We start from the raw sequence: 27004 nt of genomic DNA on the forward strand, positions 1-27004 counted from the left end.
CTGGTAAAGAGTAAGACACACTTGCTGTTTCTGACCTCTTGTCAGCCTTCAGTGTGACAACTATGGCGCAGAATCTAAGGCCCTCTGCTGATCTCGGAACAGTTTGAGAATGACCTCTGCTCTAAAGAACCTTACTGTAATCCCTGGGCAGCTTTAGCAGATTATCCTGCCTCCATCCTCCAACGCAGCATCTAATGCTTTTGTTTCCTTGACATGTCTGTGTGTGTGTCTGTGTGTGTGTGTGTGTGTGTGTGTGTGTGTGTGTGTTTGTTTAGGGATAGAGTGATAAGTGAGAGTGAAAGTGTTCATGTCATGTCTGGGTGTATGAGTTTATGACCATCATTAACTCAATCGGAAATTAGATAATCATAATAACATACATTTATTTAAAAATTGTGGATAGCTTAGAAATAACACACACACACACACACACACACACACACACACACACACACACATATAAGAACACCAATTGCTAAATTAGTGTGAATGTCAAAAGTAGGTGAGATGTGCACCTTCCTTTCTTTACTGCTACAATTCTTATTACACACAGGGCCAATTGGTTACAGCAGATTTACAGGAAGAACATTTGTTTTATGGTCTAAATAAACATGAGCAGATGCAATTCAACTCAGAAACATGAAGGTTTAGGATCAATCTAATGCATCTGAAATGCTGCACGGTGCAGTGAGGATAGTTAGCTCCACCAAGGTTGTGTTGTTGCTCTCAATTGTTTGTCTGTTTGTTGGTTAGGAAGATATTTCAAAGAACTACCAAACACATACAAAAAAAAGGTTTTAAATTAGGCCATGTTTCAAGCAACAAGTGATTTGTGGGGCGGGACCATGTGGCCAATGACATTTTTGATAACAACTCAATAATAACTTTCACCATGGCGTTCTTTTTCATTTAGTCTTCATGTTACATAATAAGGTGACCTTGAATGAATGTCAATCATTAGAGATTTGATATGCCATATTGTTTTTTGCTATAATTGGCTGCCAAATCATGCCAGCATGACCCATGACCTTGATATAAACTGCTGTGCCTCTCGAGTAGTTGTGCAATTACAACCAAATGATGCCATGCACATACTGACTTTGAGCAATCCTGCAATGCTTGATGGCAGTATACCAATGGGTTTCGTTACAATAACATAATAAATATCCCAATTTAAAGATTTTTTTGCTGTGGAAGAGGTATCAGTTGTTTGTGTCCTTTTTTGTGTCTGAACACAAGCCAACAGCACAACCACTCGCTGTTCTCACACCCACCTTGATCGAAGGGCTTGGATGGAGTCCATGTTCCAGGCTCCTGAAAAAGGGGCAAACAATACAAAGATAAATAACACTATTGTTCAAGTGACATCTAGAATGAATTATACATGACAAATACAAAACTATTAAGCAGTCATACAAACCTCCACTTCCTTTAGGAGAAAGCATTACAGAAAGAGAGAGAGAGAGAGAATAAGGAATTCATTTAGATTAGGTTTGTCTTATTGAGTGAAAACGTTGCATAAAGAAATAAACTGATGGAAACCTACGAAACACACACCAACACACCATGATGTACAAACATGGAGCATGCATTTATTTAGTTGAGAAAATATTGATGTTAAAAAAGGAGCCCGAGAGTGTTTGTGTGTGCTGCTTATAATGTCCTGAACATCGCCTCATGGAATTTTGTTTATATATACCATATGTGGCACCACTATAGAGAGAGGATGTCACACCAAGCTGAACAGTTTAAAGATGTGAAAGGAATATAAATGTCTTTTTGTTTAGGTCGGTTTTGGTTTAGGTCCTAAAAATGAAAATGAAATTTGAAGTGGATTGAAATTGACTGACTATGACAGGCTTCTAATTTAAAGTGAAGGGTATGCATGACGCTTTCAGTGAAGTAAAATCGGGGCCATCTGAATTATAATAAGCCAACAAAAATATTTGCGGAGCAGAAAAACCTGAATAATTATTTTTATTATACGCATGTGATCAACATAAGAAACACCTGTTCAAAGGTAAAGTGTTGTAATGTTCAATGAATCCATTGACTCTAAGCTTTGCCAAATTGACATTACAGAATAAAGCTTACATATAAAGTCCAATAAGAAGGACATTTAATTAAAAGCTGAATTGTGACCACTCTTAAAAAATACAGATCTATCTATATATAGATAGATATCTATTTATATATATATAGATAGATATAGGTATAGATATGCATATAAAGAAACTACTGCAATGTGAAATAAAAAAACAGAAAACAAATATCAGTCATACTAATAATATTTCCAGCATAACAAACTCTTGGTTTGAAAAACCTTCCTCGATATAGGTGAGTGATTTGCCTGCATTTAATAGAAGGACAAGTAGGAGACACACCCAGGGGTGCTGGCTCGTGATGCAAATGTAAAGGAGCTTAAGAAATAGGGAGCTGTGCGCCGTCTTATTCAGTCCAAGTTCAGAGATCTCATTACTCTCAGTTCCTTCTCCGGGGCATTCTTTCAATCCCAACACTTCTCTCTCATTCTGTCACAATGATTACCTGCTCTGTGTGAGTGTGTGTGTGTGTGTGTGTGTGTGTGTGTGTGTGTGTGTGTGTGTGTGTGTGTGTGTGTGTGTGTGTGACTCATGCCAAAACAAATAGTAACAGAGGGAAATAGGGGAAAACATCCCTCAGTGTGGCCGAGCGCAATAACAGCTTTGAACATTTCAACATTTCAATGTTGTGCAAATCTCCACCAATAGAATGTTTCAAATACAATTAAAGAGTGAAATTCAGACCTGTGAACTAAACAGCAGTGAGTGAGAGTTTTTTCCCAAAGCTTCTTCTGCTTTCCATTTTCCTTTGGTGCACATTTCTATGGACACAATTAGCTCTCATGTACAAAGCGGATTTATCGCACCATTGTTATTTTTCTACATTTACCAAGGATGGTAAAGACCGCAGAGAGCGGGCCATGCCAAAGGGAGGTCATAGAAACAATCATAAAGCGGTTATTACGAAATAATAATTAAGCTAAATGCTGTAGAATAAGGCCCTTGTTTTACTTTTGTAAATCTAAATCAAAATGTATTGAATAGACACTATTGTAAGATACATCTATAACATATGTTCAGTGACAGCTGCAGTTGTGGTGCACTCAAAAAAAGGATATTGGGTGGCTGTAACATTGAATAAAATGTAACATGTATTTCAAACGATATTCATTCATGTTTCCAATGTGAACGTGATTCAGTCATGTAGGATTTGCCTGAAATTCAAAAACGTAACATTTACTAGATCCATTCAAGTTGAGATAAACTGAGACAATCGAGTCTAGGCGTAACCACGAAAATCAAGGTGAAGGCGGAGCTTGAGAAGAAGACTGTTGCCTTGCACATGGAAAAGGTAAGGAGGAATCCATTATCATCTAAATGTCCATCTAACATTAAATGCTAAAACATATATGTCCATACATGTCTTCAGCTGTTGGCTAACTATCTAGTTGTTCTGTTAAGGCTATTTATTTAGTGTTATTTTCGACCAGACTTAAAGAGAGTCCTCATGTGCATGGCTGAGTTAGCTGACATTAAGTTGTCTCTTTTGCGTCCTCTGACATCATTGTCCAATGTGAACAGCGAGCTATTGTATTAACAAGGTAACTTGTTAGTAACATATATGGTGTCCACGACTAGCTAACGTTAATGAACACACACACATTAATGACGTTAGCATACTTCTTGTCGAGTTAAATTAGCAAATGAGTCCATACCAGGCCAAAAGCGTCCTTTTACCGTAAAGGGAAAGCTAACTTTAATAATTACAACTTCTATTTAGCTCGAAAGGTAAGAAGTTAAAGTTTAGTTTAACACCAATAAATTAATGATCCTTAATATTCTAAATTAAGTTGTATTGCAATGTTAGCTAAACATGCCCGTTAAGCTATCTTGGGTGTATTAGAAACTTTTTTTAATTTTTTTTTTATGACAGTAGTATTACTACTACAGGGACAATCGGTTATTATATACATCGCCGTTTTCTCTTGAAAGATTATGACTCGATGCAGAACATTCAATAATTGAAAATGTATAACTCAAATCTCAAACATGATCGCCCGTACACACCGTGGCTCCGGATTGTTGTTTTTTACGGCTCTCCCTGAACGCAACATACATCTAATACATGTGCGTCTTGTTTACTGTCTAAGCTAGGCTAAATACTAGAGCTTTGGCTAAAGTCATGGCGTAGCGTTACCCGAGGAAAGCGGGTACGATAGTAGTAAGTAACACGCTACGTGTGGACATCCATTGCCATAGAATCTAGTCACAGTGACTCTAGATTGTAACCGTGCACTTTGTCACTGTAAGTATAGTTTTACCACATGTTCCAGAAAGAGTTATTGTACGACAGCTGAATGTTCATTGCCTATACAGAGGGATTTGTTTGAAGAGAAGTCTGTATTATATATTAGTGAGTAAGGGCAGCTTGTTATGTCGAATGACTGTTAAATGTTTTTACTGTTGCTACAGCCATGGTGTTATTTTGTCCCTAAATGGTTCTCTTTGCAATGATAGAAGAGATGTGTTAACTTGAGGTTAACATTTCTATTTGTTAATAATATTGAATTGATAAAAGATAATTGAAGTACCTTTATCTGTTAATTGTTTTACATTATGAATCTTTACAAATATGCTGCGTTTTTACAAATAGCAAAAAGTCCCAAATATATAATCTATATAAACATGTTGCTGACTCAATGTTAACTTAACCTTCATGGATATGAATTGATTGTTATATCTCACTTTATTACAGCAACTTCTGAATGGAAAAAGTGTCCTCGTCAACTTCACAGACTGCACCGTCCAACCAGAGTCTCATCCCTACCCCAGGAAACTAAACTTGTGCCGTCAAATGTAATTTATTTTCACTTCATTGAACATTGACTACTTTCCCTAAAACAATTTTTTCATCAAGATAACTTGTTAACCATCCTTAATGGATATTAATTGATTGTTCTATTCACTTTTTTACAGCAACTTCTGAATGCAAAAAGGGTCCTGGTCATCCTCACTGACTGCACCGTCCCACCGCAAGAGTTTCCTAGTGAACCTCACCGACCTGCCAGGCATAAAACGGTGAATGTTTCTGACTGAACAAGCAATTCCAATGTTAAAAAGCGGGATTAGCAAATGTGTGATGTTCTAGTTAAATCAGATGTGTAGGCTGAGGGGATGTGGAGGTGTTACTTTTATGTTTAGAGGTAGCAGTTTTAAAACAAATGTATATGGAACATTTCACTCTCACAAGACCAGGAAACACAATCCACATACGTAAAAAGATTTCAATCCAGGTATAGTTACAACTACTCGAGTTTCACAAGAATCCTGTAATATGGCTGCCAAGATACAGACACAGCTGGCTATAGCAGCAGTATTAAATGGTATAGACGGTAATCTGGATGTTTGAGATGGTGTTCCTAATGTAGTTGTGTTTTTTTGTGCATATTTTCTTGTTTCTGCAAACTTAGACTGACTGCGTTGACGTCAGACGAGAATGCGTCCTCAAAGGTCTTTGTGTATACATGAACGAAGATCCAGAGAACCTGGTGAGGAATACACGGTATGTTAATTTACCTTTTTATGTTTATTCGGGGACAATCACAGTTGGAATGGACGGGCTTTCCTGTTGGTTGCCATTAGCTTTCAAATGTGAATGTTTTTTGCAATATACCTACTGCATTTCTTCCGTAAAAAATGTTTAATTACGTGAATTAAGTTATTGAGCTGTTTATAAAGTAAAATTAACATGTGCAATAACAATGGGCTGTAATGCTTTGGATAAAAGCGTCAGCTAAATGACATGACATGTAATGTAATGTAATGTAATGTAATGCAAGTAAGTGAAAAATGACTGCCCTTGTTAATTTTTTTGTCACAGAATATCGGCAGTGAAAGCAGTCAAGCGGCCATGGCAGAGACGGTCTTTGGAATCTTTGTCATTAGAAACGAAGGTGCAGAGCCCAGTGATGACCCCCAGGATGTTGGAATCATTCTGGAGGGGTGGAAGTGCTAGATGAGTTGGGAAATGTACCTTTTGCAGTGTCAATGTTGCTTGCTCTTGTGTATGCTCTCAGCCTGAGCTACCCACCAGAGCTCAAGTACACCTTCGAAGCTCTGCAGAAGATCATGATGGAACGAGATGGAAACAAACTATCCATAAAAAGGACAAGCTCTCAAAATAAAGCTTTTCTGTTAATTTGAGACTGCCTACTGATGGCTAAAGAAGGTTGGTAGGAAACGTCTGTGTTTCTTTGTTATTTTCTGTATTCCTGTAAGTTCGTAATTGCAAATGTTTTAAGAAGACTGTTTGAATTGTTTTCAGAGGAATGTGTGTACAAAGACATCGTCTTTATTGTTCAAGGTCTAGACTTTTTCTTAGACCGCTTGTTTTTTTCAAATAAATTAAAGTGCCAAGATCCACTATGTTGGCACTTTTAAAAATACATGACGTTGTGTACTTTATTATTTGGATTGTATGTATGTCATAGAAAGTTGACAACTTCTTATTTAGATTCTTGTTTGCAAGCAACAGATTGTGTACAACATTTTTTTATTGCAACATCTCCCATTTGTCTTGTAATGTTTCCAGCCAACCAAGCTGTGTATTTTATTAGAACTTAAGTTTCAGTTGTCATTCACAGTAAACATTTAAAAAATGTTAATACTTAAGTTATTTTTAGAATGACCTTATCTAAATACGATGCTTTCAACTAACTTAATAAAATCATGGAAAGGATTTCCACACAGTTATAATGCTTTCTTTAAGCTATAATCAATTATGTTGGTCCAATATAATTTACTTGGGCCGGTCCAACTTAATTTATTTGGGTTGGTCCAACTTAATTGACTACTGTAAGTTGGACACAACCCTAGTGAATGCGTTTAACCAACCAAAGTAAATTAAGTTGGACCGGCCCAAGTAAAGTATATTGGATATAAGTACTTTAAGTTGGATCAACATAATTGCTTAATGCTTAAAGAAAGAATTTTAATCGTGTGGAAATCCTTTCCTTGATTTTATTAAGTTAGTTGAAAGCATCGTTTTTTTGAGTGCAGAGACAAGTTCAAAGTTTCAGTATTTACAGGACAATAAGCGATTGAGTTTGTGTAGGTTAAAGGATGAGAGGGGTTCTATGTTTTATAAAGGTGCAGTACGACAGCTGGCTATGTGGGTCTGTGATACTTCAGACTGTCTTTGGTATAAATGTTTTATTTTAGTCTTTAAAGTGTTCCCCAGGTTTTAAGGCTTGACAAGTTAGCAGTAAAGTCAGACAGGTTCAATGCTGGTTGAAATGTGGTTGAATAGATTATCTTCCTGCACTACAACATTGCAGGAAGAGTTTGTCTTTCAAACTGTTTTTTTAACTGGCTGAACATTTTGTTTCAGGACGCTTTAGTGCGTTTACACCTCAGACTTTGTGAGATGCTGTTTCAGCGATGTTTCCTGAATTGTCATTCAGCTGGAAACTACTAAATGTTTTTTATCTTGCATCTATTAACTGTTGTTGAACCCAAAGTAATTCAGGAGATTTTGTCTTCGGATGTCAGTGCAGTTGAATTGTGTACGTGTCTGCGTGTGCAGTGCAGTATGACGCTAACTCTTATACTTTGACACTGTTTGCCACATGACCTTCGTTATTTTTTCAAAAAGCAGGAAATAACCCGCCGGTAAGTCTCTCTCAGTATCACTTCCATGTGCTGCAGGTGAACAGGGTTAACTGGCTTTTTCTCAGCTCTTTTTAATTCCTCCCTATTGTCCTTCATTGCTGGCCCTTTATGACCCTCTGCATCTTTACCACAGACTCTTCATTACATCCCTTCTCCCTCTTCATCTTTCACTTCTAAAAAGGTCCATGTTACGTCAATATAAGGCTCAATAGTGGCCACTTGCTCTGTCTGTTTCTTATGTTTATAATTACGCACAGTATATACAAATATGAAGAAAACCCACACAATGAAAGGTCAACAAACATAAAGCCAAATAGAGAGGTACTTTTGTTTCTGTCTCTAGCACTGCAGACCGTTGAGACTGAATAATGAGAACATTGCATTATGGGGGACAAGCCCTCTAGACCAGTCAAGACAACAAAAGTGCTCGCGGTCTGATTCCTTAATGGAATCAACAGAAGCACGCAAGGACACACATGTGGAAATACACAAAAACACATACATGTGCATGTCCACACGCACGCAAAAAACGAATAAACTTATCACCACAACACTGACTGCAGTGCCAGAATCTGTCAGCACTGCAAAACATCAAATAACTGGATGAATTCCCTTCACTGCAAGCAACCAACCACCCACTTTCCAAAAACCACAGAAAACCCAAAATTCAACAATAGAACTAATGGCCTCCTGAGTGTATGCTAAAAATAGCAACTTTTCAATTTGTCGCTCCATCTCTTACCACCTCTTTTCCTCTCTCTCCCTGGCACTTATAACAGTCTCTCTTTCCTCATGCACACATACACACACACACACACAGACAAATGTGTGTGTACACATCCTAATTAGCTTGTGTGCATTCTGATACTATTATAGAAACAAGTCTAGATAATAATAAGTTGCCTCTGACAACCACTTTGCTCACCTTTACTTTAGGTTTTCACACATCATTGCTACTAATTGTGTCCTAATGACTTCCTTTCCTTCCTGGAGGAGGAACATGTGCATGTTGTCACTGTACGGGCTCTGCTCGTCTTGCTCAAGCTTGTCGCATGCACGCACAAACACACACTGAGATGCTTTGAAGTGGAAAAGGCCTGAAGCTCTGTACCTTCCCTACATCATTCACCCTCCACAGCCCAAACAGGACAGACACGCATAGCAAACACACACAAAGAGAGGGAGAGAAAGGAGGAGAAGCAAGGAGAGGAGGAAAAGGTGTATTCTGCTCTATTGAGGCTGGTCAAAACAATTTACCCTGACACTGCACAATTAAGCATCATGCTCTTCATCACACACCCTTCATTGTGTATTTCCTCACGTTGTTCAACGTATCTTTTTACTCTGTGGCCGTGCTGTGAGTAAGTCATGGCCCAGAAAGGGGAACAGAATGTCTGAAGAACTCGTGATGGCACCAGTGCAGCACACCAGAGAGCCCCGGGCCTCTCCAGACATTTTAACAGGATGTACAGTAAATCAGTGGCCGAGATTCTATCTAGTGCAGGAGACCCACTTATGGCTCTTGCTGAAAGATGAAAGCAAAAGTATAAAGTACATGCCTCACATGTAAAATATAAATCACAGTCAATCAAGTTTGGCATAGAGTACCAGTACATACGATTTACATTTCTGAGAGAAAGACAAAGTGTGTATAGTAGAAATAAGATGGAACCAACAGCTTTGAGTACAAGTAAAAGAGTTCTATCCCAAACTAAAACACCCAAACTACCATCATGATAATTAATCACATAACAGATTAGTCTTGAGGTGAGTCAGCAACCGGATTTGGTTAACCAGCTGTTTTTTTAAAGTTCTTTTTTAGTTCTATTTAGCTAGCCTACCAGTAATCTACTACATTGTGTGCACCATTCAAATGGAAGGCATGCCTTAGCTTAGCTTAGCTATCAAAAATATGCTGCTAGGAAACACAAATTGTGACAGATTTGATACATTTTTGTAGGACAACACCAGAAGTTAGCATGGCACTGGTTACTGCGACTAAAATACCCAGTGGGAATTTTCCATCTTTTAATTATTGCAGCAGAAGACATTTGTGATACTTGCACTTTCTGTTCAGCAAGATAATCTTCACAGGTGAATAGCCTTTTATGATTTTGATTCATGAAGTGTAAATGCAATCGTCAGAAGTAAAAAGCCGTTGTTTGTTGTAAAGGCTGAGAAGTCGGCATAAAATCGTTTTGAAGTTTCATTAGCCACTTGTTAGCAGCTGCCTTTTTAAGGCACTTATATGTTTCAAAATACCCATGAGGGGTATCCACTGACATATTTTATTTCAAAACTGTAAAATCTTTTAAGCCTGTGTTAATAAAAAGTTCCTTTTTAGGGTTTAATCAATCCACTCCCTGAAAATACATTTATATATAAGCTATTTATCTATGAAGTACAGTTAATATGATCTTTACATTCACTATATGTATCATAGTAGTATAAATACAAAAGATATCTGTACAGGGTTTACGACCTGCATACCACTGGAAACATATTGATACAAATCTAATTGGTAACACACATACAAAGAGAAAGGTAAATAAGTGTAGCTTAGCCAAGACTAACTGTCACTGCTTCTTAGTTATTTAGTTGAAAACTAAAATAGTAAATCAGTATTGATAAAGTCCTGTGTGAAAGAATGCAAAATCACACAGTGACACACATACAATCTGGAACATGTCACTAAACAGGAAATGACAGGCTTGCACATATATAGAGAGCACATAGTGCTTTTGTGCACCACATCTGTCTCTAATGCCTGAAGCCTCAAGGTTGGAACAGTTGTGAATGCATAGAGAGCCTTCAGTGCTCCGCCATAGACTTCACTCTTTCATCTTTCCTTTCCACTCTTATTATCCCGTCCCTCCCTCTCAGGTATATCTATCTGTTTTTTTCGTTCTGTTCGGAATAGCTAAGGTTAATTATCCTTGCACTGCCATTGGGGGTATTTATAGACCTTTGTTTGAATTAACACAATCACCAAGCTCTCTCTCTCTCTCTCTCTCTCTCTCTCTCTCTCTCTCAACTCTGTCTAAAAGAGTTCCAATCATCTTACATAGCCAGCACATGGTCGATCAGTTTCTCTCTAGCATTCGGTTCCAACACCTTATTTGCATAATCCAAATCCTGCTCAACAGTTGTACCTGCGCTGGGTTCACACACTTATAGTATGTGTGATAGGGAGGCCAAATGAAAGATAGAAAAAGCGTGTTTGGTTGGTTTTACCCACTTGACAAGAAATATATCAAGGGATCTAATTCAGGAAAACATCATGCATGCATGTGTGCAGCATGGTGAAGCTAGTGTGCTTGAAAAGTGTATTTTCTCTGCTGCATTATGTAAACCCTCTGGTTTTTGCATAGCTCCCGAGCAAAGCGTGTTTCTTATAACATGTGTGTGTGTGTGCATATTATGTGCACAAATGTTTCATTGTGTGTAGGTGTGTGTGTGTGTGTGCGTGTGTGTGTGCGTGTGCTTGAGTGAGTGAGCAAGTGAGTGACTGAGTGCAAGAGCAAGCATGTACACATAACTGCTGTTGTGTGGACCTATTTACTGTAATCTGTGGTTAGAGGCAAGATATTCTTCTAATAAATACAATCCAGCTGAAACCTGTGATACATTATAATACATACTGACTTGAACATTACTTTTACATTGAATTCTATTAATTTTAGTTCTGTAATTTGTGACATCAATTTCCATATGAAAGTAGAGATTTATGCAGTAATTATTTGCAACAACCTGCTCTAGTTATTTCTCAGACCAGTGAAGATCTGGGGCTTCACTTTGAAATATTGGAAGGAGTCTAATGACAGGCATCATTAGATTATTAATCTTTTTATTATTGATATTTTTATAACTGTCAAAAAACTGCACTTGCTTTCTGTAACATATATGGCATAAACAAACCAGAGCTACTGTATAGTGTAAACAAATTCTAGCCTGTAATAAATTGCCATTTTATTTCAATTTAGTCAAATACTTTTCTGCATTATGGAACAATAAATTCAATGACACAATACATTTTTTATTTAAAAGGTCCACATTAGAATAAGTGAAGCTAGCAAATGCCATATTTCATGGCAAATAAAATGCTCTATCCAGTTCTGATCAGCCACTGTGTATTTGAAATACGATCTAATAAATACATAAATAACTGTATGAACAAACAAGGTAACATTATGTCGTAAGGCAAGGTGCCATCCCGCAGCACACGTTGTTGTTTGGGATGCTTGGCAGGGGCCGAGTCTGGTTAGCTGCCACTACCTTGTGGCAGGTGTCTATTACTGGAAACAAAAAGCACATCCAGGCCTCACTGCTGCGGACTCCCCCCCTCCCTAAACCTGACCGTAATTAGGCCCCTTCCCGGGACTCAGTAGATCCCCTTGGACAACAAGGCTGTGCACATTAGTGTTTCGCAGAGGCCTTGGCTATTTCTGCTAAACGGGGACTGCTATCTGCTCACAGGAGAGGACCATCCCAATACAGCTCGTGCTTTTACTGTCTCGGACGTGGGTTCAGACACAACGAGACACCGAGGAGCGCATGATCACAAACCAATGAGCTTTAGGGGGAGCAGGGGGGGGGGGGGGGTGTACATGAGATGAGAGGAAGAAACGGCGTGAATAATATAAACCAGATATATGACTTACATCTCTGAATTTATCCCATCTCCCAGCGAGCCACTTATCATCCAAAAAATTGCCGCTGTCGGAGCGAGCGGAGACGTGTCCGAGGGCGACGGCGCACAGACACAGCACGGCGACGCTCAGCATCTGCGGACACACAACAACAGCACGAAGAGAGGGCATCGGATCAGGCTGGAGGACACCGCGATCGCGTTGAAAACAGAGTTAGCTCAATGTGCATCACATCAACCATCAGTGATGCTCGCCATAACTGGATACAATGACGCGGAAGGGTTTTTCTCCTACCTTGTCGCATCAGCTGCTATCCAGACTGTATGTGCTCGCTGCCGTTTTCTGTCACTAGTAATAACAGATCTCTCTCGCTCTCTCTCTCTCTCTCTCTCTCTCTCTCTCTCTCTCTCTCGCCCTCTCTCTCTCTCTCCCCCTCTCTCTCTCTCTCCCCACCGGCTGTCTGTGCGCAGCAGAACACGGGAACGCGCAGGGCACCGTGCGCGCGGGCCCTGCGCTCTGTCCCTCTTTTCTTTTTTTTCTCTGCCTCTCCTCAGTGCGGAGGAAACAGTCCTGATGGCTCACTGTGGGCTGCTATCAGGCCTTCCACTGATCACCTCTTATGGAAAATACCTTGGGCAATAGTGTCATAAAGTAATTGGTTCATATCAGGGCGACAATATACTGATAGCATTTAAAAACAACAACAAACAAAAACAGCCATAATGTAAGTGACATTGCTGTAAATAATGCGAATAAAAAGATTAGAGTTTCTTTCCCAAAATAAATATACTTTATAGATCCGATCTGTTTGTGTCCTTTACTTGTCCCATGTTTCTGCTTTGTTACAGCCAACACATTGTTTATACAGTAGTGACTCGTATCATTCCTGGCAAAGGTTAGCTCAGGACCGACTGTAAATTGATGCTACAAGATAACACTGTCTCCATAATAAATGCACGTAAATAGTCCACTCCGGGTGTGTCATGGAGGCGAGTGATCCGCCCTCTGTCAGTGCAGTAGTCCTTTCTAGGACATTGCGAAGAACACATTCTCCCTCAGAGTGTGTTATTGAAGGTGTTTCAAGGGGGGACATTTGTAGTTGGCGCACTTGTTTCAGGCTAACACCGAACACATTCGACAACAGGATATCACATCGACAGCCGCAGCTTTGTCACAACGGCAAACAGACAAACAGATGGGTGATGCATTGAAGGAAAAAAAACAACTTAGGGAGGTGTTGAGTCACCACCTGCCACCAAAGCAGCTTCAATATGGCTTATACTGGAGGAATATTGTTCAGAAAGATAATGCAATTATCTGTTGTTCCAGCTTTTTCTAACATGTCATGTCAATATTTTCCGTAGATGTTCAACAACACTGGTGACTAAAGGCCACAGCATATGATTCCCATTGAACGAGTGAACAAGATAAAGAGTTGGACAGAGAAGAGAATGATGTGGGAATAAAAGAGCAAAAACCTAGCAAACATAGAGAGGGCGAGAAAGTTAGAGAGTATTCATATTATTTCCAGGCTCTTCACAGAGAAGCCTGATGGTCAGGTGGGTCAAAGTATTATTATGCACAGTTGCTGTAGAAACCAACCTTGACCTCAGCTTAACATCTTCATCTTCTTAAGAGGCTGTGAAAAAAAGTGTGTGTGGGCATGTGGAAAAGATGACAGGGTGCAGCTATTTGAAAGTCAAATTAGAACTATGAAGCATGCATGACTGCATCAGAGAGACACACGGGAGTGTATCGTGGGGCGTGCGCAACTGAGATGCTTAATCGTCCACTCCATTAGCACACACACGTACAGACAGATTTTGATGTTTTACTGCGTTCACTCCAACAGGAAGTGAGCAACATATAAACAGGAAACTGGTGGTAGAGATCAATTGTGGTTGGAGGCGCCTCATCTTTGAAGCACACTTTGTTCTCTCTAATCATATACAGACAGGTGATCTGATCTTGGTTATGACAAGATAGTTGTGAAGATGGCGGTGTGCAGAACTGTGGTTACCATTCTTTAGGGCTTACTGTTATCTTGTGATTTATGAAATTTGTGCGGATGGAAGCAGTAAAAGAAGTGTTTTGTGTACTTGTGTGTATGTGTGTGTGTTTGTGTGTGTGAGTGTGTGTCTTCCAGCCCAGGGGTTCATACATTATTCAGTCTCAGACATTAAAGATGTAGATGTGGTCAGAGACATATGCAGAAGAGATGCACAGGACGCTCACACTGACACACAGAAACACAAACACACGCACGCACACACACACACACACACACACACACACACACACACACACACACACACACACACACACACACACACACGCACACCTGCCAAATGAAACTCTTTATAGATTTTTCATTCCACTGTCATTTGATATTTTTCTCCCTTCTGTGAGTAAATTTGCGATCATACATTGTTGACTCGATCTCTACATGAGAGCAGATCAGATGAGAAAGTAGAGGTGGAGAAAAGAAGGAGTTTTACAAAAAATAGGACCACAAGTGTGAGCGCCGATGTGTGTATTTGGAAAGGAGAGGCATGGAACATGTCTCAAGGAGCTGAGATTTCACAGCCCAGTGATTCTGTTGCTGTGCACCTGCTCACTGAGAGGGGGGGGGGGACATGAAAGGAAAGAGGGAGGTGAGCTGAGGGTTTGGGGGGTAGAAGGGAGTGGAACATTCATCGAGCGAGAATTAGGGTTTACATTTTTTTGTACAGGAAATCCCATCATCGCAGTTTACTATGAGAGTGCCACTCTGTACTTTACAATACAATAACATAATTTCTGTGATTACTGAACATCGGATTCTAACTATATGGCACTAGAACAGCCCCCACTCTTCTGATGTTTCCCACATGAGTTTAGAAGCTGGCTGCACATATTTTCTCCCAGTCACCCACAAGAGCATTAATGAGGTTGGACATTGATGTTGGGCCATGAGGTCTGGCATAAGGTCGATATTCTAGTTCATCCCTCATGGTTGTTGGGGTTGTGTTCAGGCTTTTGGAAAGCTCAGTCAAATTATTGTATACCATTTCTTAATGAACATCACTTTGTGCAAAGGGGCTTTGCATTGTTGGAACCGTAAAAAGGCCCAAAATATTATCACAATTGAAAAGATTGTGAGATATTATAAGCACTTTTATAAGCATATTATAAGCACTTTTCATAGAATATACATTTTTACATCCACACAGGTAAGCCCAGGTTGAACTACTAATACTAACATAATACTAACAATGGCTCTGTTCCATTAAGTGTGAGCCAGCGTGTTCAATATACCAAACACTTGAACCGGCCACCATCAATGTTATACTCAATGTTATAATTAATACCCACTGTCACAGTGTCTGCCATGAAAAAAGGTCTGCTGACAATCCCTAATGCAATTCAACCATTTTTAATTGCGTTAGTTGTACATGTTCATTTCCTATGGTGACATGTGAAAATCATCTGTGAAGAATGGGCCCTCTGTATGTTGTTAGTCGTAATATTTTTCATAATTGGAGCGAAGAGGCCTTGTTCATGTATGTGAGCAGTGGCTCTCGCTCGGCCTTGTAGATTACGACTCTCTCTCTCTCTCGTTCAATGCAGCTACATTTTATATGTTGTAATCACATGGGTGTCAATCAAACAGTATTGCGAGCGTTAAATTACAATGTTAGAAATAATAGACTTTTATTATAATAATATCCCTCTCTCCTCAGTCTGCTCCCATCATGGCAAGAAAGGTGCTGAGTCCAAATCTTTAGTTGGATTTCTTGTAATCTTTTGTTCTTCAATGAAATAAAACGTTTGGCTTGTGTGAAGATCTTCTGTCTGACTTTTTTGAGAACTTTGTATGTGTGGGTGTGGTGTACACACATGGATGTGAGTGAATTTGTTTTGAACATTGTGCTTTATGTGTGTGTGTGTCTTTGAGAGAGAGAGCACGAGAAGGGTGTGGGGGGTGAGTGTGTTATCTTGCGAAGCAGACGTTTCGGAGCATAGCTGTGACTATAAGGTCAGTGTGAGTCCTGCATGTGTTTTAGCCCCAGGAAGAAGAGCTAATAGGAGAATAATGACAGAGAGGGAAACTGCAAACAGGAGATAAGGCAGGCAGACACAAAATGGCCATCGCTGAGAGGGTTGATTACAGAGGCGGCGAGCAAGCATAGAGGAAAAGAAGCTAAATAAAGAGAGAGAGAGAGAGAGAGAAAGAGAGAGAGAGAGAGAGAGAGAGAGAGAAATAGAGATGGAGAGGGGGGCGGGAGACAATGCAGGATGAGTGGTATGTGGATGGATGGAAGTTCTGACCCCTGGACTCCAGTAAGTTGCAGGACTCCAGTAAGTTGCAGGTGACCCTGCATTTTCTGGCGCCACAGAAAGCACAAACATTATGACAGAAACATACCAAAATAAGTCAATATATAGCTGCCTTTCTGGTATACCTTACATGACTGTGCGTTTGTGCCATCTAAATGCATCCAGCTGTAATTTTCCATTTCAGTGTGCATTCACACAGTGTGCATTTCCCACAAGCAGAAATGTATCTATGGTCCCAAGTTTCAAGTCAGGTGAACGAACAGGATGTCTTTGATCTGTGGCTTGGAGAGCCAGAGTCACATGAAACATGTGCAAGGCCGCACATATACAAATACTCTTTGTATTTATGTTCGGGGAATAAACATACAAACAACTAGGAAAAGACTAGGAAAAAGGCTGAGGGGAATATCATAGTGTCCCTGAATATTATGAATCAACTGATGGCAACATACTGCAGATCTTTGTGTCCTGGTGTTTGTTCTCCCCCCTGTGGAGATTATCACACATTACACCAAACAGAAAAGCATTGTGACTAAGAAGTACACTTCTACTACATTTCTTTTGCAATTACAAGGACACAAAAAACGGTATGTGCGGCCACGATTACTGAAACAACTGACCGATGTAGCCTGTTTATGTCATGTCTATTGAACAGGTAAATGCACACTGTCTGCACTCTTTTGGCAAATAACTACACACGGTTATCTACATTAGGTATCCAAAACTAAAAGCCTGTGTGTGTGTTGTTTGCTAACTACTGATAGTGAAATAACACCCTCAAGTATCAATCACCTGCACCCAGAATGCACTTGTAAACACACCTGTAACCAATTGGATCACCTAGAAAACAGAGCTTGAACACTAGAAAAATGATTCAGGTTGGCTCTTTAGTGCGCACAACAATAGAGGCCAACGGAGAAAGGCTGAGAGGGCTGTAACTGCAATGTAATGTATTTGGTTTACAGTGCAATATAGTTACTCTGTGACCAATATTATTATATACTTTTATGAGCATATTAATATTGAGAGTAAACAGTTTCCCCATTGCATTTATGTTCAGTCTATATATTTACAGCATGCAATGAATTACAAGATATGTATTTTATTGCTCAGTTCTCATGTGGAACAAGCTATTTATTTGATGTTTGTAAAGTTGTGATGCAAAAATCTAATCTAGTTTTGATAGAAGTGTTTACTTTTGAAATATAAATTTACACTGGGGCTCTAAATCAAATGAATGTATACCAAATGAACACGCTCGATTTTATTCACATTTAGATTTGAATGTATCCCTCTTGCTTCCCCTCTCCAGGCCGGTCGGAGTGAAGGGCAAGCTGCAGTGCAGTTTCTGCACAGGACTCGTCTCTCTGGCCACTATTCTTTTCACTCTTAAACATATACACTGTGCATGGATGTTTTTAATGTCACAAACTTGTAGAACAATATGTGGGACATTCAGTTACACTGTAATCTAATACAACCCTGTAATGAATACATTATGAGGTGTATAATCTTCAGTTTTTGTTCACACTGTGTCAACGTGTTGGACTTTAGAGCAGTTAGTAGACTGCATTATTTTTTTCAGCCAATATTTACACACACAACACAACTAATTACAGCCTCCAACATTTCCAGACAAAACTGACAATTTAATTGACATGCTGGATTTATCCCATGGCTGTTGTGCTGGATTGCATTACACCTCATTACCTGCTAACTCTGTGTACATTGATTGCTTCTGGATGGCTCTCGCAACACCGACAGTGTGTAACACAGTAGACATTCCCAACACATCCCATGCGTTAGTTTATCATTTGCTTGCACACGTTTGTCCATTCAAGAAGTTATATTTTCAAAACACTTCACACACAGGGGCAAAGCAAATATTTTCATGACTCAATAACTTGTGATGAAATTATTTTTTCAATCAATACTATGTGCATGAAGTTCAAAGGGAGGACCCTAAATACAGAACAGCAGGTTGAAGGAAGAAAACGTCTTTAATAATGAAAAGCCAACTCTCAGAACAAAACTAAAGTGCTACGGCACGAGGAACACAGGCAGAAATACTGACAAGGGACACAAGCAACCAACGCATACAGCCTGACAAAGGAAAGACAAGTTTGATACTGGATGCATCAGATGTTTGTAATTATGCAAGTAATTGCAATAAGCTGTGAATGAATATTTCCCTTTTTGTTTGACAGTTTATCTCATAAAGTCGTGGGTGTTTCTATGGAAAAAGGGTCTGAACAATGTGTGAAACCATAAAGAGTTAACTCATTTCCAAGACACATTCTGCCGCGCTAAGAAGGTAGTGCTGAAGATAAAGTGGAGTTTAATTTGGCATGTCTTGGCAATTGAGAAAAACTGTTAATTCACGTCATCTCTTTGTATAATTTCAGAGAAATTGTTTCAGATAGCATGAAAGCCAATTGTTAGAGCTAACTCGGAATAGACATTCTGGTTTCAGGCTCAATTCACAGAGTCCTCTGACGCGATTACTCTCATCTCTACAGCACTCACAGAGTGAAAGGTCACTTTACTAGATTATTCCCTCTTACAGAGTGATTTAAACTTGTTAAATTGTTTTCTTATAGATGTACGGTGTTCCTCAGGACTGCTGCATTCTTCAAACCAAGCACTGTTTGCACTCAGTGTTGAGGTCATTTTAATTATGTAATGTCAAACTTTTGTAACTTTTTAAAACTAAAACATTGACTTTCAATGTCCTCACTGATAGGCCAGTTGCACTTGGGGAACTTTGTAAATTCACACCTGAGGAAACAACTGTAAACATCAACATATCACTGTTGCCATGTATAATTATTTTCACAAACCGTACAAAAAGAATTATCCAGCAATAACTTTCTATTGCACAACATGCTGTGGAGCTATATGTAAGTTTCAGTCATCCTTTAACACGTTTTTCTTATCCCTAAGTAAACATACCACAGATAACGTAATTCCCATTAAAATCCTCAACACATGATTCATCGATAAGATTAAGTGAAGCCGTTTGACGACATCACATTATCCAAACGGCACATGTAACCTGATCCTGAATGTTTACACACCACATCCAAGGGATCAGACACATCTTCATGAGGGATTAAGTCCAGAGTAAATATCTCTGGATTACTGAAACACCCTCATTACTCCTGACACATGTCATCCATTGCGAAGGCTGCACACTCAACCTCTTTTCCTCCCAAAGAATGATCAGCTGTGCATGCTCAAGAGCACAACCTTGTCTGGCCCTACAGACCCCCAGGTGGTTCTTCAGCAGCCACACATAAGCCATTATTCATGTTCCTTTCCCTGTGCTGACCAGGCCATCATCTCACACAGTCGTGACCACTGAGACTTCTGGCGACCCAACTGAGAAATGACCTTCCTAGTCTGCGCACAACATCTAAATCCCTCCTTGCCTTCTGCCAGAGAAAACACATCTTTCATACTGTATCTTATCACGAATACGCCCTCAGATTGAATGTTACTCTCGTTACAGCTCTCTATAAAATATTCTCTATAAAATCCCCTTATGTATTTATTTTCAAGGCACTCAGTCTGTACACAAAGGTACAGTCAGTAGCCAGTTTATACACCCAGCTAAAAATAATGCAGTCTAATACAGTCTAATATCAAGTCTAACCCATTAATATCTACAAGAGTAAAAGATAGAAACACATCTCAGTATAATGCAACACAATTCAACCTGCAGACTCTACAGAGGACACCTTGACCCTGTCAGCCATCAGGGCATAACATGCCCTGACACAGAACGTTGCTCCGTTCACCTTTTATAGAATCATATGCTTCAATAAATGGTGAACACATGGTATTCACATAATGTACAATAAGTCTGGTATATCTTTCAATAAACCACTCTTAGTGTGGTTAACTCAAGGTGGCACATAAAGATCTAGAGTATGTGTGTTTTCTTTAAAGTCACTTGGCTGCATAAACCCAAATGACAAAGAAATCCAATAATACATGTTCTGTATTGTATCATCTACTCTAGATCTGATTTCAATCTGACAGCTTTAATTGTCACTCTACTGATAACACACTGTTTGACTGCCCTGCAGGGTTCTAAACAGCATCATCACGATTATGATTTTAATATGAAGTTAATTTCCATGAAAAGGACAACTCGTATCATGAAACATAGGCAGCTACTGCAGATTATGTAACATCTGACTACAACATTTGCTGAATGATGGGACGTTACCATCAAATGCAGACACATGTACATACCCTCTTCTCTCACACAGGGATATTACATCAAACTTCAATCATAAGCACTCTAAGTCTTTTTTTCTTATCAGAAGATCTGAGGATAGATAGCAACGAGGTACATATTGTAAAAACCTTTAGGATTTTAGGACTTTAGGTTTGCAATTAGCTGTAGGGCTTTTTACATGTTTTTATCTTGACTACTATATAACCAGAACATCATAATTTTTCACAAATTCTTACTAACTGCTGCTGGAGCTTGAAATGTAGCTCAAGGGGTCACCACCCTCTGTCTGTGATTAGCAGCGCTGCAGAGAAGAGGAGGGTGGAGGATTCATTTTGAGTAAATGTTGCCATGCCTCACAGTATTTGTTTGTGAACTGTGATTTAGGTCATCACCTCCAAAAACAACAACAAAACAATCTTATAAATATATCTAAGTAAATGTTACAGTGAGAGCTGACTTTTGCTTACTTATCTTGTAATATTAATGTTTGTCCACTAGAGGGAAGAACAGAACGCTTATAGAAGCTGAGTCCTCTAAAACTGAGTTCTCAAAATGCAACAAATGATTCAAAGTTATTAAGTCCTGCTATTCTCCAAGTATTGCTCATTTATTTTATTGTTGTTGTGTTACTCCCAGGGCGTAATATTCCCAGTTAAATCAGTTGTATTCCTTATTCCTTATTCTATATATAGACAAACACACAATTTGTATTTATTTATTTATTCAGTAGGTTTATGATAGTAACCGTTCCTCCAAATTAAGGCATCAGAACATTTGCTTTGTGTGTTAGTTTCATAGCCTAGCCATGCACAATCCAAACGCCCTCTGATTTATCATCTTTGCCCATTTTGTCCATCTATCATTTTGTTTGCGGTGCCCTGGGCCATTCTCCCTCCCAGCTCTCTCGCAGCAGTTGTCTTCTCCCAAAATATGCAATTCTGAGCCCCCCCAATCTCATGTCTCTTTCTTTTGACACACACACACGCACACACTCACACCGTGACCACCACACCTCTCCATGGGAGAGTACTGCTCTGTAGATTGGGTGTCCCAGGGTTGTTATCTATTGATAGGGAGCTCAGGTAACACACCTGATATCTGGGGACAGGGAGACAGGAAGGGAGGGGGCAGAGAGTATAAGAGAATATAAGAAGAAGACGGGGAAGAAAAGAGAGAGTGAAACGCAGATAAATAGTGCAATTGGGCAAAGTAGGAAAGAGACACATGGTGAGAGAGTAAAGGGCCAAGACAGTGAACAGACACATGGCAAGTGAGTCAAATCTACATGGAGGCCCTTTTTGGATTGGAGGGCTGGGCGGATGCTCAGGCCCAGTAGCCAATAGCAGAGTGGCATTATACATAGCTGAGGAAATAAGATGCCTAGAGCCATGAATGTATCGAAAGAGATGAACAGTGTGTGTGTGTGTGTGTGTATGGCTGATGAGTAAACAAATGGACCACTGTTAGACAACAAACATCCACTTGTGTTAAACTACTTCATCGTGCTATTCTCCAACCCCGATCCCCAAAGTTATCCGAATGTGCATTCCGTTTCGTTGATTTGTTGGAACATGTCTGTGTTTACCATGTAAACAGAACAGTACTACCTTTGTGTGTAAGTCCCTTTGTCAGCACATATAAAATGAGCTCAACCCTTGAATCCGTTTCAGCCTTTTTTCTTTGCCTGATTAGCTGTCTGATAATCTGTCCTCTCTTGACTGTTTTCCAGTTCGGAGCTAACCCAAGCCCATTTCCCAAGCCTCACCTTCAGGTGAACTAATAGAACAACTACCTTTCTCTCCTGTACTTCATACCTGCAGGACATGGTGTGCATATGTCTACTGTGCTATAGCAAATGAAAATAAATGTGTTGGTGGCTGAATCAAGAATAAGCTCTTCACAATCATCAGCTGGTGTTGTTTGTTGTTTGATATTGGTATTTTTGTGAAGCTACGCAATACAATACAACACACAGACAGACACACACACACACACACACACACACACACACACACACACACACACACACTTGTACAGACAGGGGACTAGTGCAGATGGTGTAATAATGTGGCTCAGCACAACATTTTGCTGTGGATAGCTAATTATCTTGCTGATTATAAAGATATATTGCAAAGATTTCTGCCAACATGGGTTTTAGTAGAACGGAGTGCTGAATTACAGCACCATCAGGAACTTTATCTTCCAGCCCTCTGTCATCAATCTTTTAGAAGCACAAATGCACACATAGACAGACAGAGAGATAGATAGATAGATAGATAGATAGATAGATAGATAGATAGATAGATAGATAGATAGATAGATAGATAGATAGTGTTATGCTAGTACACACATTATATTGTACATGCCTTAAGGAAATGGAACCATCTCTACATAATATCAAGTTGATCAGTTTCTTCTAATTTATCATTGCCGTCAACCTTAACTCATGGAAGCAATTATTTCTTTCTTACGGTTTCTATTGAATGCTTATCTACTCCTCTTTAAGGGGAGAGGTTATATATAATAGGCGGCTAACTTTCCAATAAGGCACCATTTATAGAGAGAGTATTATGTGTAACTAGAGGCTTTGTTCCTGGTTGATAAAGCATTTACTTCTGCTTTATATATTTAAAAGAATAACTTTCGGGCTGCCAGGTTGTGAACAATTATTTTGAGTGGTTGGACCACTTGACCACTTACTTGCAGAATCTATTCATTGACACAATGTACAACTGCACTTGATGGATTCAAAACCCTCTATTAATCACTGTTTAATAACATTTAAAGCTACATAGTAAATGCTTTATCGGAATCAGAATCAGTAATGTTTATGGCCAAGTACTTTGAACTTGCGAGGAAATTGACTGTGGATTTGATTGTTATGACTGAAAGGGCCATAAGAGATAGCATAAAACAATAAACCAATACAAATATAATATAATATAAATTTAAAAAAAAATAAATAAATTAAAAAAAAAATATATATATATATCAATATAAAATAATAAACATGCAATAATAGATAAACATGGTAAATAATAATCAGATAACGGTACTTTAGAACGAGTATATATGGTGTTTGAAATTGTCCTTGGATCTGCGAGTCAGAGTCAGTTAGTTGGGGTCCTGGTCCTGTTGTTGTAACGTGAGGTCTTGGTCCTGATGGACCGCAGCCTCCTGCCAGCTGGAAGAATGTAAACTCAATGGATCCACATCATTTCATTTTACACTGATTTATAATTTATAAACAAAGGCACTATTAAAGGATTATTCATAACCTGGCAACCCCATCAATAACGTCCTTCTTATTAGTAGTTTATAACTGATCAATAAAGCATTTGTATATACGTTATTAACCATTTATACAACGATTGGTTACAAAGTATTTGACCTAAATCAATCAAGAATGTGTAGTTAAATTGATAAATCATTTTATCAATCAATTACAAATGGAAGATATTCTCTGGTTTTGGCCTTTCAAAAGTGGAGGTTTCCTGTTTTTCTCTGTTGTATCATATTAAACTGAATATCTTTGAGTTTTATAACTCCAAACTAAACCAGCAATTTAAAGATATGACCATGGGCAAATATGACAGGCATTCTGTATTTTGCAAACTCCATAATGAATCAATTAATCTAAAAAAGTTTAACCCACAATGAAAAATGTAGGTTATAGTTTCATCGGTATAATTTACTAACCATAAATAAAAGGTGCCTTCGTGAAATATCAATATTTAGCCTATTGCAACAACATTACAAGTAATAAATCTTTTTTTTTTCAGATAAGAAAGTTTTGTTTCAGCAATATCTTCCTATGAACACACTGTGTGGATCAATGAATGAATGTATGGCGTCAGTCAGAGAAAGATGGCCAGATGTTGGCCTCCTTTATCAATACAAACAAGCCTCCATCACCCCAACTGTTGGCAGTAACAACACGGACGCTGTCACCTGCGAGAGAGGCGGTTACTCCCCACTCCTCAACCAACCACAGTGTTCCCCCTCTTCCGCTCCCTTCGTCTCCATCTCGCTGCACCTTAGTCCCGCCTCCCACCGCCCCTATTAGTGGCACTGGGAGCTTAATGTTGTTCCTTCTGTCCGTCTTTGATACCCGGGGTATCCATTTTACTTTACTGACACTTTTTCCTCGCCACGGTTTTGTTTGTTAAACCTTTCCGGCACTTTAAATTGAGTTGAAGAACATTTGCAAAGCTGCAGCTTTCTCTCTCTCTCTCTCTCTCTCTCTCTCTCTCTCTCTCTCTCTCTCTCTCTCTCTCTCACCGCTCAAGGTAAGGTCACCGCCGGGGAGCGAGCTGGAAACAGGTGTAGCTTTCACCGCAGCCTGGTTCACTCGACTTTTGCGACGAGATTATTTCATACTTGTAGAAGTTGACGGCTGTTCAACTTTGACGGTGTTGTTTTGCTGTTTCTACCGAAAGCTCAGGTGCGACGCGACGGTCCAAACCTCCCGAGATGGAGGTGTCGCCGCGTCGTCCGCGGGTTCTCCCTCATGGAGATGTCACCGAGGAACGCTCCTTAGTGGTTATGATGCTTTTTGTGAATTCACTAGTGGACTGTTATTATGTACGTCTTCAGTAATCACCGCAATGCTATATCTTACTCTTAGTTACACTTTGATATTTCGGCATAGCATAATGAAAATAAACATAAATACAAAAATCTAAAAGCGAATTTCCCATCATGCTTTAATATGTCTTTGTGAGACCCTGGCACCTATATGCACTGAGATAGTTCCGTGGCTGTATAAACTCTGTCATGCAACATGGCACTCACACAAGTTATCATAAGAGTTTTATTTGTGATGTAACATTTTCTACACTTTATGATTCAGTTACAACTGTTAGGAGGGTACCGCCCAATGGTAAATGCCTAATGCCTAATTGACCTGAAAACTAGAGATGCACTCCACTCAAAAGCCCATTTGGCCTTGAATGCAGTGCTCATCTTTTGCACCACCTTTCTATCTTTTGCCTGGTCACCTGATCACCTGAAGTTAAACTAATTTGCCTCCACCATTCTTAGTGATTGCTTGAACACTCAAACTGTGTGTGTGTGTGTGTGTGTGTGTGTCATGAGGTGGTTCTTTATTATGAGATATAAAAGGATAAACCCATCAAGACTGAACTAGGCTGCAACACTTTAGTATAAATATTGTCAATCCTAATTTCATAATAAATTTAATTCCAGGCCGGAATATATTGTGTAAGGAGAGTTCGCAACCAGTCATCAGTCCTTCTATATTTACAGTGCATTATGTTAATACATGCTGCTTTGTCTCAACCCCTGCTTTATGTCCATTAGCATTAAGAAATGTTGTTTCTTTAGACAGAGCCTGTTAGACCTGTTCCTTTGTGTCGATGATTCTTGTCGGTTGTAATATGAGATTATTAAAGTGAGAGGAGAGGGTATACAGAGAGTCAGCAACAGAGGCATGTAAAGAAAAAAAAAATGAGATGAGAAAGGAGATACGTGAGGGAATTGGGTAGAATAGGACACTGGATGTCTGTTTGGTGAGTTAGATTAAAAACTGTAATTGACTGACTGAGGTATATGTGGGTAATTGATTTCCTAATGCTGAAAGCCCAGTAGGCCATTTTGCCATATCTACATCGTCTATAAGTATGAGGAGTAACCCTCTCAGAGGATATTTACAAGTCGGGGTTATCCACATCATATTTATATCAAATGCTGGTAAAGCTTAAAGAATTAAAGACCTGCAGAAAGACTATGTTGTCATTATAAACAGCTCCTTGTGTATCTCTTTGATACATCTCTTTTACCTTGGCATGGGAAAGCCCATTGTTTTTTCTTCCCATTTTAACTCTGTTGCAATGCAAGATCTAAAGGATTTTGACCTTAGCTTAACTTATCTACAAAGTGCTCTGGGTCACACCTTTCAGGTTAGATATTTAAGTGGTTCTTTTACAGATATCACAATATTATCATTAACTGTTCATAGACTTTGAGCTAATGCGCCTTTCCACGCATGCATGCACTGGGATGTGTTTGTTGAAATAAAGCCACCGGGCCAATTTATGTTGTGGCATCTTAGATTT

At 39.2% G+C, this 27004-nt stretch overlaps 2 protein-coding genes across 2 annotated transcripts in view; one reads left to right on the forward strand and one right to left on the reverse strand.

Annotated features, from left to right (window-relative positions):
* Window positions 1-12842, reverse strand: part of spock3 (SPARC (osteonectin), cwcv and kazal like domains proteoglycan 3) — a 19616-nt gene extending 6774 nt beyond the window's left edge. Inside the window, exons 1-3 of the mRNA XM_034542720.1 lie at window positions 12656-12842; window positions 12374-12496; window positions 1275-1314 (exon numbers count right to left, since the gene is read on the reverse strand). Of these exons, the coding sequence (XP_034398611.1) occupies window positions 1275-1314; window positions 12374-12496 (163 nt within the window). The 5' untranslated portion in view covers window positions 12656-12842. The remainder of the gene's footprint in view (window positions 1-1274; window positions 1315-12373; window positions 12497-12655) is intronic.
* A 3488-nt stretch (window positions 12843-16330) lies between these two features.
* ugt8 (UDP glycosyltransferase 8) overlaps window positions 16331-27004 on the forward strand; it is a 28672-nt gene continuing 17998 nt past the window's right edge. The window contains exon 1 of the mRNA XM_034545899.1: window positions 16331-16684. The gene's annotated coding sequence lies outside the window, so the exon portion shown is untranslated. The remainder of the gene's footprint in view (window positions 16685-27004) is intronic.

This window comes from Cyclopterus lumpus, chromosome 1 (assembly GCF_009769545.1).
Source record: "Cyclopterus lumpus isolate fCycLum1 chromosome 1, fCycLum1.pri, whole genome shotgun sequence".
Classification (NCBI taxonomy): Eukaryota; Metazoa; Chordata; class Actinopteri; order Perciformes; family Cyclopteridae; genus Cyclopterus; species Cyclopterus lumpus.